General features: G+C 44.6%; 1 protein-coding gene across 4 annotated transcripts in view; it reads right to left on the minus strand.

The window, feature by feature from the left end:
• Nucleotides 1-18,364, minus strand: part of LOC140205778 (exportin-1-like) — a 126,262-nt gene that overhangs the window by 55,734 nt on the left and 52,164 nt on the right. For all 4 annotated transcript variants that reach the window (XM_072273438.1, XM_072273447.1, XM_072273458.1 and 1 more), the window contains 5 exons: nt 9,758-9,883; nt 7,701-7,802; nt 2,649-2,721; nt 2,508-2,563; nt 297-341 (listed from right to left, as the gene is read on the minus strand). In XM_072273438.1, the coding sequence (XP_072129539.1) occupies nt 297-341; nt 2,508-2,563; nt 2,649-2,721; nt 7,701-7,802; nt 9,758-9,877 (396 nt within the window). In that variant the 5' untranslated portion in view covers nt 9,878-9,883. The remainder of the gene's footprint in view (nt 1-296; nt 342-2,507; nt 2,564-2,648; nt 2,722-7,700; nt 7,803-9,757; nt 9,884-18,364) is intronic.

The following is an 18,364-nucleotide window of genomic DNA, read 5'->3' on the forward strand; positions in this document are numbered from 1 at the left end:
TCAGTTCTTGAGATGTGTCCAAACTAGCAAAGTTTCCTTTAGATAACGGTTTCCAGCGGTTTCCAACAGTTTTGTGCCAATCTTTTCTAGGATGAAACTGTTGGATCTCCTTTCAATGTATGATACCCTGAGGATCTGTCTGTATGTCCACTTCTCAAATGCTGTCAACTTCTCTTCATCAGCTGCTTTCACGGTCCATGTTTCAGAGCCATAATTTGATCTACATGAACAGTATGCAAGACAAGCTTTTCACTGTATCCCAGTACATGTGATAATAATTCAAAACTTTTACCAACCTGTACAAGAATCATATTCAGTTTTCCAAGATAAACTTTATCCTTCTGGAAGGGAAAGACAAAAGAGTTTTGTTAGATAATTACGTTATTTGGTTTCGAGGTTCATTTTCAAACTAAAAAGAGCAATCCAATATAAAATATATATATAGTGATGTTTTTGTCCATGGGCTATAAAAGTGGCAAGCAATTTTCTCCAGATCTGCCATCAATGAATGGAAATGACAGACATGCATGGAATCAAGAACTGTGAAGCTCCCTCACCCAATGCCTGCACAATCTCTTCAGGTCGCTGAAGAGACCATGGAGCCATTAACCATCATCTGAGAGTCACTCAAGTCAGGAATGGTTCCAGGAGAGTGGAAAATCTCAAATCTTACTCCGCTCTTTAAGAACAAATCACACAAATGGCAAGAAAACAAAACAAGCCAAACACAGAATATAAAACAGAAAATTGAAAGAGTCCAGGCATACTTAATTTAGCTCAGTGTTTGTTATCTGCAAGCCACCCCAAATTCAAAATTGCCCAAAACAGCAACAAAAAAAAAAGAGCAGCCAGAAACCACAAACATGAACCTCAGAGTCCAATCCATGAACCACACCAATTAAGCCTTGAAGACTCAGCACTTTGGTAGAAGGAATAAATGCGAAGACTATTCCTAAACTGGAAGAAAATTCCAAAATCAGGAGGTGCAAAGGGACTTGGAAGTCTGTGTGCAGGATTCTCTAAAGATTAACTTGCAGGTTGAGACTGTGGTAAGGAAGGCAAATACAATGTTAGTATTCACTTTGAGAGGACTAGAATATAAACACAGGGTTGCAGTGGTGAGGTTTTATAAGGTGTTGGTCAAATCACATCTGGATTATTTTGAGCAGTTTTGGGCCTTTTATCTAAGGATGGATGTGCTGACAATAGAGAGGGTCCAGAGGAGGTTTCTTAGGAATGATCCCACATTAATGGAGGAGGTGCTGGACTTTAATGAAGGATAGTCCTGCCCTGTACCCACTGGAGTTTAGAAGGACGAGGAGCATCTCACTAAAACCTGATTATTTAAAGGCCTGCATAGTATGAACATGGAGAGGATGCTTTCAGTAATGGCAGAATCTAGAACTAGAGAGCACAACCTCAAGAATAAAATAGCCTCCTGTCAGAACAGAGATGAGGAGGAATTTCTTCAGCCAGAGAATGGAGAATCTATAGAATTCAATGCTACAGGTAGCTGTAGAGGCCAAGACATTGGGTATATTGAAAGCAGAGGCTGATAGGTTCTTGATAAGGGTGTCAAAGGTTACAGGGAGAAGGTAGGAGAATAGGATCAAGAGAGAAAATAAATCAGCCATGATGGAATGGCGGAACAGCCTTGATGGCTGGATGGCCTAATTCTGCTCTTCTGACTTGTGGTTACCCAGTGTTTATTAGTTTTCCGTAAAGGTGAACCTAACTGGGTCACCCTTCACTGACAGCACCCAGCCCTCATACACCAGCACAGTCATTAAGCTACTTATCTGCATAGAGATGCATTGAATGAAGTTCCTTTCTCACAACGGTAACTAAATCAACTTGCAACTGTAGCAGTGACTATGAAACCAGCAAACTTCTATTTTAAAAATCTATTTATGTATTTAGCGATACAGTGCGGGGTAGGCCCCTCGAGTGCGCCACCCCAGCAGCCTGATTTAATCCTAACCTAATCACGGGACAATTTACAATGCCCGACTAACCTACCCAGTACATCTTTGGACTGGGGGAGGAAAGCAAAGCACCCGGAGGAAACTCACACATTCCAGAGAGGACGTACAGAGACGCCTTACAGAGGACGCCAGAAATAACCTCCGAACTTCGTCACCCAGAGATGCTGCGCAAACCGCTAAGCTACCATGACACGGAAGTATGTGATTCATTGAAGTCCTTCAGAGAAGGAAACTAAGCATTCTCAGTCAAGTGGGCCTCGCTCCACTCTAGGCATACAGCAACATAGACTGCTCTTCACTACTCCGTGAAATGACCCAGGAAAGAACTCGAAGGGGATTTCGGGGTGGGAAACATGTCAATCAACATCCCACGAATTTAAGAAAATAATCCATAGGGTTAAATCTGAATTGGGAAAAACAAAGTTTGAAAAGAAAGAGAGACTTAAAGAAAAGCCAAGAGCTGAAATATCCAGGATAAACTAAAGAAAGCATAACAGCTGAAGTGCACAACTTTTAATTTACCTCCAAAGTCTCAGACGATGTTTTAATAATTAAACCCACAACATATTTTTTTATTCCTGCAAGAAAGAAAAATGGAAAATATTAATAACGATCTTTCCTCCCCACCCCACTCACCAAGAGAAAGAGAACAGCATGACTCACCTTCACATTGATTTCTGGGAAGTATTTTCCAACGTGTCTTAATCACATTTTCCAGTATTTGCAAGGCATAGTACTGAGAAACAAACATTACAAATGCTGGTTAGTAACAGACTGGTAAACACTAACTACTATTCTATATCCACTACACTAAACACAACACTATATTCTCTGATTTAAACCAGAAGACATAGAAGCTGAAATGGGCCATTCAGCCCATTGATTCTGCTATGCCATTCCATCAGGGCTGATTTATTATCCCTTTTAACCCCATTCCTCATAACCTTCGAAGCCCCAACTAATCAAGAACCTATCAACCTCCACCTTAAATATATTCAATGACGACCTCCACATTCGTCTGTGGCAATAAGTTCCACAGATTCACCACTCTCTGGCTAAAGAAATTCCTCATCTCTGTTCTAAATGGGCGTCTTTCTATTCTGAAGCTGTGCCCCCAGTCTTAGAATCCCCTGCTCGAAGAAACAACCTCTCCACATCCACTCTATCTAGGCTTTTCAATATTCCATAGGTTTTAATGAAATCCCCATCACTCTTCCAAACTCCAGCAAGTACAGGCTCAGAATCATCAAGCGCACCTCACAGTTAACCCTTTCATTCTCAGAATCATTCTCATGAACCTCCTCCAGACCCTCTCCAAACCTTTTCTTAGTTCAGGGATCCAAAACTGCTCATATCCAAAATTACCACTTAGAAGTCACTGACAGCGCCTTCTTGCCCATCCTGCAGTACTTTGGGAGTCTACCCCAGGCAAAACAATTGGTCCCCATGCTGACTGGCAGCTGAGGACGGTCACTAGCTGCACTAAACCAAACAGCGTCCAACACTTGCACAGCCTCAGTGACATCTGGAGAGCTGCGGGCAACCACAGGTTTATAGACAGTGACAAAAAAAAAAAGAGAATGCCACAAACCACCTCACTGTCACACAGCTTCATCAGAACCATACACAGGACCTCACCCAGACACGACTCAAAGACCTTACCAATGTAAGGATTTGGTTGAATGTGCAACTTCCTGGGGTGAGGATGCGGGTGAAGACAACGGTGGCAGTGGAAGGGAAGGGACTTGATGGTCCAAGACCATCTCCATTCTCTAATTGGGTCATCAAGAGCCAACACGGTCAAGGAGGACAACTGCATGGAGGGATGGACCAAATAACACCTTATGGTCTATCAACTGGGTGAAAACAATGTTAGTTTCCGTTTGCACCATGGGGACCCCAGACAAAACAACGGCTCAATGACAAAACACAAGCTCTGAGGGCCTGGTAACATCGAGTTTAGCATAACACTACTATAGCGCCAGTGACTCGGGTTCAATTCCACCAGCGTCTGTGAGGAGTGTGTACATTTTCCCCATGACCCAGCGGGTTTTCTCCTACATACCAATGATGTATGGGTCAGCTGGTTAATTGGGCGGTGTGGGCTCGTTGGGCCAGAAGGACCTGCTAACCTGCCATATCTCTAAACAAATCAAAACACATTTGTTCTCCACCTCAAGACAAAGGTTGGGCAAAGCCATTCCACCAGCAGGTGTCGATGCACAGCTTGAGAAGGGCTGTTCACAGAATTCTCTGTTTCAAAGTTAAAATCTCCAGTCACTTAATGTTGTGGTTCTAAAGAACACATTGTGAAAACCAAGCTTTAAGTAATGAAGATGGACTAAATGCCACTTAGATGCAGTGAGACCCAGACCCCAACCTCTTTCCTCAATCCTCCCTTGGATTAGTAAACACAAATCCCTGTCCTCATTCATACAGGCTATGCTTCCAAAGAATTCCACCACTGCAAAGGACTTTAGGGCCTCCTGAATCCGTGAAAGATACGACACAATTTTTTCCAGATATAGCAAATCGCCTGAACTCCCTCTTCCCAAAGGCTGGGTGAGAGTGCCATCTGGGTGGGAGTGTTAAATAAGGGTTATGGAACCAAGGGTGGAAGAAGGTACGTCTTATCTTTCATCTAGGCACTTTTGCAACCTTCTGGAATGAAAACCAATCTCTCTGATGTCAGGTGAACTGATTTCTCAACGTTTCCCCATTCAAAGATCAAATTCAAAGTACATTTATTGTTTAAGTACTGTCTATGTCACCATATACCCATCTTGAGGTTAGTTTTCTTGCAGGCATTTAGAAACATCTAAAGGAATACAATAGAAGTTATGAAAAACTATAAATAATAGTTGTAGAGTTAGTTCAGCGTTGAGGTGAGTTAGGATAGCCACAGTGGTTCAGGAGCCTGATGATTGTTGAATAATAAATATAGTGGGCATTACAGAGAGAGTGCAGAGGAGAGTTACAAGGATGTTGCTTGGATTGGAGGGCGTACCTTATGAGAATAGGTTGAGTGAACTTGGCCTTTTTTCCTTGGAGCGACGGAGGATGAGGTGTATAAGATTATGAGGGGCATCGATCATGTGGATAGCCAGAGATTTTTTCCCTGGGCTGAAATGGCTAACACGAGACGGCACAGTTTTCAGGGGCTTGGAAACAGGTACCGAGGGGATGTCAGGGGTAATTTTTTCCCACACAGAGAGTGGTGGGTGCGTAGAATGCACTGCCGCCGGCAGTGGTGGAAGTGGATAAAATAAGGTCTTAAAACAGCCTCTTAGATAGGTACATGGAGCTTAGAAAAATAGAGGGCTATGTGCTAGGGAAATTCTAGGCAGTTTCTAGAGTAGGTTACATGGTCGGCACATTGTGGGCCGAAGGGCTTGTAATGTGCTGTAAGTTTCTATGTTCTAATAACTTCCTGAACCTGGTGGTGTGGGATCCAAGGCTCCTGTTCTCACAGTCATGCTTGTATCTTATTTTCCTGGTGACGATCAATGCTCCTGCTCCTTAGCACCTGACCTGTCTTTCATCTGCACCTCCCCTCCGCCCTCTGTTGTGCTTTGTAAAACGTAAATCTCCACTCTTTCCCCAGTTCAGGGAAAGGGTTTCTGATCCAACTGTTGACAGCTTTCTCTTTCCCCAGAAGCTGCTGACTGGGTGAGTCCTTCCAGCAATTTCTATTTTAGCATTTAGAAAAAAGAGATACAGATCTGTGGCATATCCTTTAATGGCAGAACAAGTTCGAAGTGTTGGCAGCCTACCTCTGGGTTCCTAGAAGAAAACCTGTTTCTCTTTTCAAGATTTCCATCTACATGAGCCTGAAAGAAAAACTAATGCCAAGAACTGCATTGGGTCTTTCAACAAAAGCTCCGAACTTGTTATTTAGTTAGCGATACAGTGCAGAGGAGGTCCTTCCGGCGCCCCTGACAAACCTGATTAACCCTAACCTAACCACAGGACAATTTACAATGACCCATTAACCTAGAAATACATCTTTGTATTGTGGGAGGGAACCGGAGAAGACACACACACCAGCAGGACGTACAGACACTCCTTACAGAACAGCACCGGAACTGAACTCTGAATCTCCCCGAGCTGTAAGTGTCACGCTACCGCAGCACCCAACGTTAGTTCGTCGCCAATAGTGCAAAGGTGTAATCAGCAAGAAATGTGGCATCAGATGGCTGCATCCAAGGATAGTATTAGACTCGAAGGAATTGGAGAACCAGCAGGTGGTCAGCTAAAATTTAGTGCTGAGAATTGCAAAGTGCTACAATTAGGGTAGGAAGAATAAGAGGCAATACACATTAGAAGAAAACTTTAAAAGGGGAATGAAAAGAGAAGGAGTATTTGTGCATTGTTCATTGAGAAGCAGCAGGGCAGACTGAGAAAGTGATTAAAAAGACTTATAGGACTCTGGACTTTACAACTGGAGAACAGAAGGAAGGATGTTTGCAATTTGAGAGCAGTTTTGGGACTCTATTTCTAAGAATGGATGTGCTGGCATTGGAGAGGGTCCAGAGGAGATTCATGAGGACGATCCTGGAAATGAAAGGGTTAACATTTGAGGAGTATCTGATGGCTCTGGGCTTGTACTCGCTGGAGTTTAGAAGAAAGAGAAGGGATCTCATTGAAACATATCAAGTACTGAAAGGCCCTGGACAGACTGGACGTGGAGAAGATGTTTCCAATAGTGGGAGAGTCTCGGACCAGAGGGTACATCCTCAGAATAGGATGTCCCTTTTATAACAGAGATGAGGAAGAATTTCTTTAGCCAGAGGGTGTTGGATCCATGGAATTCATTGAGCCATATGGCTGGGGAAGATGTATATCATTTGGTATATTTAAAGCAGAGGTAGATAGTCACTTCATTGGTAAGGGCATCAAAGGTTATGGGGAGAAGGCAGAAAAATGGGGTTACAAGGGAAAATAAATCAGCCACAATCAAATGGCAGGGCAGAGTCAATTGGCCTAATTTTGTTCCTATGTCTTGTGGTCTTTTGGAAATAATGTGAACACCCACACTGACTTTGGTCAACACAGCTGGAGCTTTGTGTCCCATTTTGGGCAGTGCATTTTATGTGAAGACTTCCAAGTGGGTGTAGAAGAAATTCAGTGATAGGGCAACAGAGAATGATTCCAGGGACAAAGGACACTAGTCATGTGGACGGACTGAAGAATCTGAGACAGTTGCTAGAACGGAGAAGGCCAAGGAGACATTTGGCAGGGTATTTAAAACCACGATGGGGTCAGAGTTGATCTACTGGCAGAAAAGGTCAAAGAGCAGAGGTGACAAGAAATACCTATTTTTCCAGAGTGAGTGGGCAAGGTCTGGGATACATCATTAAATGAAGGCCTGAAGGCAGAGTCAGCTGTAGTATTCAACAGGGAAGTTAGGTAGATATCCAAGTGGAAAGAAAGACAAGGATTCTGGGGGAAAAGAGCTGGAGTGGAACTTGCTGGATTGCTCTGACATACAGCCAGTTCAGATTTGACAAGCTGTCTCGTCTCCTTCCATGCTCTGACAATTCTTTGATTCTGGTTCAGTGGCCAATTAGCAGCTCCCCTCGAGTTCCTCAGAAGGCACAGGCAATGAGGAATGGTTCATCTATTGCCTTTTAAAAAACAAGTAGGATTTTTTTTTAAAAATCCCTTTTATCTTGTTTAATAACATATAGTTTTAATTTGTGACACTTAACTCACCTTTGTGTTCATATTCTGGGAAAACTCTAGAATGGTGTCCACCCTGGTCCAAGCATCTGGATGCTCCTTCAAATGAGTTAATATTTCCTGTGCCATTCGTTGCTAAGAAGAAAAATCAAAAGCAGTAGATTTTGGTTCCTTGTTCATTCACCAACCATCTGTCCATCGTTTCCACAGTAGCCCAATCCCCACTTCCAGAGCAGGTCACAATTGCTCAAGCATGGATTCAGATAATTTTAAAGTGAGATGAAGGTTCTTCCCCTACCTCCCTCTTGGACAGTCGAGGTGCAGAACCCTACCATCCACTGGAAGAAAGTTTTACCCCATACACCTCCAGCCCCATTCTTCCACCAATTACGACAATTCTATTCCTCTGTTTTGTTGTTTCTGCCAAGTAAAATAGGTCCTCCCCATTTATTTTCTGTCAGACACACAACTTTAGGAAACTCAAATGAGTCTCCCCCATGTCTCCTCTGCTCTTAAAACTATATCATTTGTTCTTTATGTGCTGTGTCATATGACGAAAGCGATCATTGTTTTCCCATGACTGCGACTGTTCTGGGCAATTTTTCCTACAGAAGTGGTTTGCCACTGCCTTCTTCTGGGCAGAAGACAGGTCCCCCCAGCCATTATTAATACTCTTCAGAGATTGTTTGCCTGGTGTCGGTGGTTGCATAACCAGGACTTGTGATGTGCACCAGCTGCTCATACGACCATCCACCACCTACTCCCATGGCTTCACGTGACCCTGATCGAAGGCTGAGCATGTGCTACACCTTGTCCAGGAGTGACCTGCAGGTTAGCGGAGGGAAGCAGCACCTTACACCTGCTTTGGTAGGGACTTATCTCCACCCCGCCACCCAAAAACCACACCAGTCTTTTCAATATTTCCTCAGAATGACGATTTCCCAGTCCTGGCAACATACCCACACATCAGACTTCTGAACCAATGACTTTCACATCCCCTCCCCGGTGGAGCTGCCATGTTTCTGAATGCATACCAATACCTCTCTCAGGTTTTGCACTTCTCCACGTTTCTTTTTCACTCGTTGCTTTGTGCTCATCGCTGTATTTACAGTTTCACTTATTACTGCAGCAGGAGGGATCATCGACTCAGGCCTAACAGGCCAGCGTCAGGCATTTTCATGCCTTAGAAGGCACGGAACAAAGACTGTGTGGCACGCCACTCCTCACACAGACAGAGCAATGTGTGGTTAAGTGCCTTGCTCAAGGACACACTGTTTATTCTGTGAGCTTCATGCAAGCAAAGGATTTCACATGACATGTAGGTGATAATTCTCCAAGAGGACCACAACCTTGTGAGCTTCAGCAGCCTGGTGCCTCAATAACCCATACAGCCATTTTGGCTGGAGTCAAGGTTGTATGTCCTAGCTCTTGGTAGGCTCACCCACGCCAAACTGGTCAAAGGGAGGAAGCCAGACTAACATTGGTCTACAGATCAACACACACAAAATGCGGGAGGAACTCAGCAGGCCAGGCAGCATTTACAGAAAAGAGAACAGTTGACGTTTCAAGCCGAGACCCTGCATCAGGAGCGGACAGAAAAGAAACGTCGACTGTTTACTCTTTTCCATAGATGCTGCCTGACTTGCTGAGTTCCTCCAGCACTTTCTGTGTGTTGCTTGGATTTCCAGCATCTGCAGACTTTCTCTTGTCTGTGGTCCACGGATCCTCCAGGTTTGGGGGTTCAGCTCAGGGTCAACAACCTTGACCGGTCCAATGAAGAATCCTATATCCGTGTACGACCATTTTCCTGAGTCTCCACCCATGACTTGCATGACTGACAGTAGCAAAAACCAAGAGAGAAGCAACTGGCACGATGAAGAAAGCCCTGAACACTGCCAACCTTCACTGCTGCCCTAAAAGCCAGCAGTACAACTATATCTGACAATAAGCTAACCAGACCTTGAATCCCAATATCCTCTTCACCCTCACCACTGCAGTCACACCTTTCATTGCAGCATGTTAACAAGTGCAAACCCACGCACAAGACCCACTGACAAGGGGAAGAGAGGTCACCCAATGGTTAATCTCACCTGAGGGCCTTCCCCATGATATAGACAATTTACCACGTTATCCAACAGATTGATGTCGAGCTTCTGGTTAAAATCCAGAAGCTGACGTGCGGGGTGGTCGGTGGTCATAATTGTTGGCATGGGGTCCTGCAAGACAAGGAGATGCAGAAAGGTTAAATATGAAGTACGATTTCCCCAGGAATTGTCTCTACCTCCAACAAGAGCAGCAATTAATGATCACATTCTTAAAGTTAAAACAATTAGCTTTATTTGACACATTGAAACATGTGAAAAATGCATCGCTTGAGTCAAATCAAATCAGCGTGGGTCTTGCTGGGCAGCCCACAAGTGTCACTATGCTTCCAGCACCAACACAGCATGCCCACAACTCACCAGCTCTAACCGTACGTCTTTGGAAACCGGAGTGCCCGGAGGAAATCCACGCCTTCACGGGGAGGAGGTACAAACTCCTTACAGACAACAGCAGAAATCAAACCCCATTTTACACAGCTGGTGCTGTAAATCACTGCGCAAACCGCCATGCCACTGTGTCACCAAATTCAGCTCCAATTCACCAACTCTAACTCTGAAGTTACTTACACACACACACACACACACAAAGCTGAAGGAACTCGGGAAGGGTCAGGCAGCATCGATGGACAGTTGCTGTTTTGGGTCGAGACCCTTGATCAGGGCCTAGAAGTGTAAAGGATATAGAAACTCTTACGGACAGATTGTGAAGGATGCTTTTACGTTCTCCCCGTGACTGCAAGGGTTTTCTTCCGGGTGTCCCAGCTTCCTCCCACAGTCCAACGACGTACCGGTTGCTAGGTCAATTGGTCATTGAGAAATTGTCTCGTGATTAGGCTAGGATTAAATCAGAGGATTGCTGGGTGGAATGGCTTGAAGGGCCGGTAGGATTGATTGCATGCTGTATCTCAATAAAAAATAAACCGCAACCCTTGGGAGTAAGCTGGGGACTGAACAACGGGGATGGGGGAGGGGGGGGGCGAGAACATTGCTGCGACCACCCTCTACATTAAATTCACATGGAATAGAAGGGGTGCCACTTTCCATTTGGTTGTGCCACATTAATGATTACTAAGGCTTCCTTATGACATGGAAGAATGCCATTTGGCCATCGAGTCAATGCAAGTTGTCACAACAAACCCATCATTCACATTTCCCCCCAAATAAAGGTTTTGTCTCACTTTCTCAAACATACTAACCCAATCAACTCTGCACCACTCTTTAGTGGAGATAATTAACATTACCAAGCAGCAAATCTTTGGGTTATGGGAGGAACATAAAACATCGAACAGCAGAGGCCCTTTCAACCATGATGTTTGCTGACTTTTTAACCTTCTTCATTTAACCCTTATAGTTCTCCATTTTCTTTCATTCATCTGCCTATCTAAATGTCGTAATGAATCTGCCTCTACCATCCGCGCTCCCCCCTCCACTCCACGCACCTGCCACCTAGTGTAAAAAAAGCCTACCTCTAATATTCCACCTACACTTTCCTCCGATCAACCTAAACTCATCCCCTCATGTATTACCCATTTCCGCTCTGGGAAAAAGTTGCTGGCTGTCCACTTTATCTGTGCTTTCCATCATCTTATACATTTCTATCAAATCACTTCTCATCCTCCTTCGCGCAAAAGAGAAAAGCCTTTGCTTACTCAACCTATCCTAAGATGTGCTCTCCAATCCAGGCAGCACTCGTAAATCTCCTATGCACCCTTGCACATCCTTCCTGTAATGAGGCGACCAGAACTGAGCACGATACTCCAACAGCGGTCTGACCAGAGTCTTATGGAGTTGTGACATTACGTCACAGCACGTGAACTCAAACGCCCGGACTAATAAAAACCAACACACCATTGAATGAAGGTGGAACACCCAGGGGAAACCCACATTGGCAATTGGGAGATCAGGTTTACGCCAGAAGCCAGAATCGAACCTGGGTCAGTGGAGTTGTGAGACAGTAACATGCCACTATCATCCACAGCCCCAAATGAACTATGCACACCAAGTTTCTAGCTTGGGGGAGTAGGGTTCACAGGGAGCCACACCAAAGCCAGACTGTCCAATAGCTTCTGCTAGGAAGCTCAAAACTGTGTCTATCTGATGAAGCAAGGGATACATCACGCCGGGTAACACCAGCGCACAACAAGATCTCACAAGCAGCAATGCTATAATGTCAACAATGCTTGCAGTAATTATTTAGAACGCTGAAGAAATCTTCCCCTCTCCTCCAATTATAGCATTTACCTGGCAAAGCAGAGACAATTCTGAGATCATACACCAGCCCACATTGCTCGACCATCCAATCTGAGAACACAGAACAAACACGGCAACACAGTACAGGCTTTTTGGCCCATAGCGTTGGATGAACCTTGTAACCTACTGTAAAGATCAATCTAACCCTTCCCTCCTGCAGAGGCCTTCACTTTCCTTTCATCTACGTGCCTAAGAGTGTGTTTATATATCTGGAGTGGGACTTGAACACATGACCTTCTGACTCAGAGAAGGACACCCTATGAGAAAAGAGATGAAGAGGAATCACTTTAGACAGAGGGTGGTGGATCTGTGGAATTTATTGCCACAGACGGCTGTGGAAGAAAAGTCACTGGGTATGTTCAAAGCGGAGGTTGATAAGTACTTAATTAGTAAAAGTATCAAAGGTTATGGGGAGCTGGCAGGAGAATGAGGTTCTGAGGGAAAACAAATCAGCCATGATCAAATAGCAGAGGAGACTCAATGGACCGAATGGCCTAATTCTATCCCTAAGTCTCATCATCTGTATCAGCTCTCATCAAGGCATTCTGTATCTAACATCTCTGAGAAATAGAACAGAAAAGGCCATACCGACTAGGCAGATGAGGCAGCATTCTTAGAAAAGTTAGTCATTTGGCATGGAAACTGGCTCTTTGGTTCACAGAATCTGCACCAACTATCAGCTTCCCATTTACAATTAAACCCTGCAGTAATATCCACATCTGTACTTTAACCTATATACTCTTTTTCTATAAATCCTCATGCATTACAATTGTTGAATACTGTTTTTATGCATGTCACACCAACACACCACAGGAAATTCCCAACTGATGTAAATGTATATGGTGAATAAAGTTGATCCTTGATAATCCAGGTTAATCCTTTTTTTTAAAAAAATCTCTCCCTACCTTCCCATCAGCTCCCTACAGATTGTACCCGTCACCTTCACACTAGCGGACAACCCACAGCAGCCCATTGTCCTCACAACCAGCACGTGCAAACTCCTCACAGACAGCAGCCAAAATAGGACTGAAACCAAATCTCATTCTACTATTGCTTCTCGACCTGCCGAGGGTTTCCAGGACCTGCAGTTATTTTTCAAGTCATCTTCAAGTTCAAGGTTATTGTCATCTGACTGTATATATTTACAACCAAACAAAACAATGTACATACATACAACTAAACGAAACATCTGATTGTACATATATACAACCAAACTAAACAATGTCCCTCCAAACCACAGCCCAAACATAATACATATATCACACACAGCACATAAACAAAATATTATCACAAATAGGATAGTAATGTAAAATTCAGAAGTACATGAAGTGTGCAGGACAAGTAAACAGCTCGCTGTCTTAGCTTTGAGACCACAGTGGTGGCAGGATATTCATTAGTCTCACAGCCCTCTATCTTACCAGTCCTCGGAGGAAGTCCAGCTAACAGGACTGGGGAAATCAAGTACTAAGGGATAAAGGTTTAGGGAGAGATTTATCAGGAATCTGAGGGGCAACTTTCTGTTGCTATTTTTCAGAGTTGTTGGCACTGAATCGGCTTGCAACAGCCAGAATGATTATAAAGTGCACTATGTCGTTTTGAGGGGTTGGAATGACTTTCTCCCCCATGTGGAGGGGCAGCCGTACGTGAAATTGCTGCCGGAGGAACTAGATAAAGCAGATACGTCCGCATTTAACAGACGCATGGATTGGAAAGGTTTAAAGCAGGGGTTCCCAGTCTGGGATTCATGGACCCTTTGGTTAATGGCAGGGGTTCGTGGCATAAAAAAGGTTGGGAACCCCTGGTTTAGAGGGATACAGGCCAAGCATGGGCAAAATGGATTAGCTTAGATGGGAACGTTGGATAGCATGGACCAATTGGGCCGAAGTGCCTGCTTCCTTGCACTTCGATCTATGTCTCTATAACAAATGGGCCGATACTGGGGGTGGATGCGAGTGGCCTATTGACCTCAAAGCCAGCCAACGTACTCCTGTCACTACTGAATGAGCCAGTTTCCCTCAGTGGCCTAAGAAATAAACAGAGAGGACATGCCTGCTGTCTTCTCTGCAGAGCAGTCAATCTAATGCTGTTTCTAACTCTCCTACGTGACAGAGGAACTGGGAACATACAAAACAGGTGTCACCTAAAGCTCCTGTTTGTGCTTGATATCAGACTAAGCTGTCAGGTATTTCCAAATGCAAAGCAGAGAACTTTACCGGACTTTCCTCACCTAGCGTGGGGTTTCCATGTTGGCATGGATACAACAGATATTCCCACAGCACACAAACAGCCCTGCTGCCCATAAAATTCCCAGTGACCATTGTGCACCCGCATAGAGTAACAGAGCTTGGAAAGAGGATCTTCAAACCGACCGACTCCTCCACACTGGCCAGGGTGCCCATGTAAGCAGGTCCCATTACCCTATTTGCCCCCACATGGCCCACAATTCATGAACTGTAAATGTCAAATAGTTCCCCAACACCGAAAACTTTGAACCCATTCTTCCCACATTACATTCACACTTTACAAGCAGCATCGTTTTTGTTGGTTCTGACAACACTGTGTAGATCTGCTCAATGAGGTTGGGGTGGGCTTTATCCATGATGAATTAGACTGTATCACTACCTTCTGCACGACTTTTCCGTTCTAGGGCATTGGTGTTTCCGTACCAGGCCGTGATGCAGCCAGTTAATGTACTCTCCATCTCACATCTGCAGAAGTTGCAGGAAGGCAGCATCCATCAACAGGGTCCCCCCACCACCCAGAACTTGCTCCCTTCTCATGGTTGCCATCAGGAAGGTGGTACAGGAGCCTCAGGAGTCACCCACCACCAGCTTCAGGAACAGTTATTACTTCTCAACTATCAGGCTCCTGAACCAGAGGGAATAACCTCATTTGCCCCATCACTGAAATGTCCCCACAACCAATCAACTCATTTTCAAAGACTCTACATCTCATGTTCTCGATACTTATTTATTTATTTATTATCATTTCTTCTTCTTTTTGTATTTGCACAGTTTGTCGTTTTTTGCACTCTGGTTTTACGCCCCAGTTGGGTGCTTGTTCATTGATCCTGTTATAGTTACTATTCTATAGATCTGTTGAGTATGCCCACAAGAAAATGAATCTCAGGGTGTTATATGGTAACATATATGTACTCTGATAATAAATTTGCTTTAAACTTTAAAAAAGCCATACCATTTACATCAATTCCATTTTGTTTGCCCATATTCCCATCAACTTTCCCCAAAAATTCTGCCATTCATGGGTCAATTTAGTGGCCCACCTGCCTTTGGGATGCGTGAAGAAACGAACAGATCAAGAGGAAGAGATTGTGTACAGCACTGGGGAGGGGGAGTAGTCAGGAATTAACCCCAGATGATGCATGCAAGGATGGAAACCCACCAGCCAACACCACTCAGACTCCTGTAGATATACCTGGGTTAACATAGGTAATGAAAATTGTACAACTCTGAGGGTCACTGAATCTCCAGCTCACCAAACTACCCCCTTTATCCCAACCTCCTGCCTCTCCAATCTACATTATTTTTTTAAGTATCCACGTCCCTTCTACAAGCCAAAATGGATTTAACATCCTAGCCATTTCTGACAGAAGCTTGATTCCATGCCTCAACAAACCACTGCATCAGAGTTTCTTCACTAACACCAGCACTCTATTCATCATGCAAAGTTCAAAGCAATATTATTATCAAAGTACATACATAAATGTCACCATATACAACCCTGAGATTCATTTTCTTGCGGGCATACTCAATAAATCCAATAATCATAACAGAATCGATGAAAGACTGCACCCAACAGGGCGCAGTCATTGTGCAAAACCGGTGTGCAAGAGACGGCAAACTATGCAAATGCAGAAAGAAAAAAAATAATAAATATATAAACAAACAATAAATATCAAGAACATGAGAGGAAGAGGTTCATCAGTTGTGGGAACAGTTCAGTGATGTGGCAAGTGAAGTTACCCCTTCTGGATCAAGAGCCTGATGAGGGATAATAATTGTCTGGTGTGGGGGGGGGGGGGGAAAGAGTTGGTGTTAAAGTCGAATCTGAATAAAATGCAGGAGACCAGCTTTTTATAGTTACCACAGTTCATTGTGCACCCTCCTGCAGGAGTTTGAGACCCAATAGTCAAAGGGAAGGCACGTAAATACTGCCACCATCCGACAAGGGGACCTTCTCCCTCAGGTTACAGCCATATATTTATACATAGTAAGCCCCATACATTACTGTTGCAAGATGTAATTTGAACTGGTATGCCCAACCAAGTCTATTTGTGCAAAACTTAGTTACAGATAAGAGAGTCTGCTAGATCAAGGCTTAATTACAGACGGATGTGCTGTCCAGTCCTTATCAGCGATTCCCTTTGCTAGGCTTCAACTTAATTACAGATGGATGTTCATTCCTGCCTTTATTGATGAGCTCTCCTCCCCTTAGTCAAACGAGAATACAATGTTAGCAATCTCTCAATGTCTCTCTGTAAGCTGGGGAGAACTGGTAAGGCAGAGTTTACTTTAGTTCAAAAATTCCTATCCAGTCCCAATTATTCTTTTAGCCAGAGGTTACATAGGTTCAAAATAATTTTTATATCCCCAATTCCTCAGGGGGCTACTGCACAGGACCATAAGAAGCTACAGAAAGGCAAACACGTGGCTTGAGGTCTAGTCCTCACTACAACAGAAAAATGTCCAAGACAATCACCCATGGCTGCTGTCTGCAGGCTGCTGTCGCACACCGACTCTGATGCCTTCGAGTAGCCGGCACCAACACGGTCCGCACCCACGTCAGCTCTTCCAACCTGCTGGCCAGCTCCTCCTCCGACACACCAGCTGGTTACTCTGACCAACGGGCAGCTCACTGATACGGCAGACCTACTATACTCGAAGTCCAGTATTGTCTTGTGATCACAAAAAACACATTTAACAAAGGAATAAAAACCTTTGAGTGGCCCCCGAGAGGGTACTGCATCCAAATGTGCAGCCACCTTAACAGAGGAAGAAAAAAAATCATGCTTATTCCTAATTTTAATCCGAAACTGAACAGAAAACAACTTAGCAAATTGGGTCGCATCCATGGGGGAGGAAAAGAAAGTCATTGTTTCAGGTCAGGGCTGCCTCATCAGAACTGGGAAGAGCGTGAGAAAACCAGTTTTAAAGGTGTAGAGAGAAAGCGCCTCATTATTGCTGGCCATCCCAAGCAATTAGATCCGCTGCTTCTTTTAAGACTTCGCTGAGAGCCCGTAGTTATGACTAACATTTAAACCTCTTGCGTTCACTTCATTTGCTTCCCTGCAGAGTTCACTCCCTTGTGGTCTTCGATACCTTGCTCCAGGATGGCGCAGGGAAGTGGCTAGCCTCCGTGCAGCTCCAAAAGGAATTCTAGCCGGCACAGTTGCGCAAGGGTTAGCGTTAATGCTCTGCAGCTCCAGCAATCGAGATCCAATTCCGGCCGCTAGTCCATAAGAAGTTTGTGTATTCTCCCGGGCCAGCTTCCTCCCACGTTCGAAAGATGTGCAAGTCAGGATAATAAATTGCAAGTATGCCACGTTGGCACCAGGAGCCTGGCGACACTTACAGGCTCAACATCTTCAGTCTGTGTTGGTCATTGATGCAAAATGACACATTTCGCCGTATGTTTCGATGTGCATGTGACAATTAAAACTAATCTAAACACAGGAGATTCTGCAGATGCTGGAAATCCAGAGTAACACACACACAAAATCCAATGCTAATCTTCATCGTATTTTACTGTGAAGAACGCACGCCACTACATTCCAGCTGTTCCCTGGGATGGAGCGTCACTGTTAGACTGGCTTTGCTTCCCCTGGGGCAGAAAAGCTCCTGAGAGCAGTGTGCAAAAATATGAGGAAGTATTTTCCACCCAGAGAGTGTTTGGAGTTTGCAAAACGCTGCCCAACAGGTTGGCAGAAATAGAGGAGCGGTGGCATGCCCGGGGGCTGAAGGTCTGTCTGTGTGTGAGGGACTTACTTTGTTGTTGCCGGTGTTGTTCTGTGTCACACCGTCGGTATGCTGAGGCCTACGTTGGTCCGGGTTGACCAAGGATATTCTGTCCCAGCTGTTTACAAGCTGGGGAGGTGCGATATGGAGAGCAAGCTGTTGCCCATGTAGCAAACTCCCCCCCCACCCCCCACCTTGCTGCTGATCAACCCAAAGGAACAACAGAGACCGGTACAGTTTGGTACCAGCAGCATCGCAGGAGATGCCTGTCAGCGTTGAACTCAATGTAGGACTGCCTCAGGGACTCCAGCTCTGGAGTTTTCCCTCAGGGTTTATTCCGGAAGCCTTCCCCATGAGTGGGTGCAGCTGC

Source organism: Mobula birostris, chromosome 1, assembly GCF_030028105.1.
Source record: "Mobula birostris isolate sMobBir1 chromosome 1, sMobBir1.hap1, whole genome shotgun sequence".
Classification (NCBI taxonomy): Eukaryota; Metazoa; Chordata; class Chondrichthyes; order Myliobatiformes; family Myliobatidae; genus Mobula; species Mobula birostris.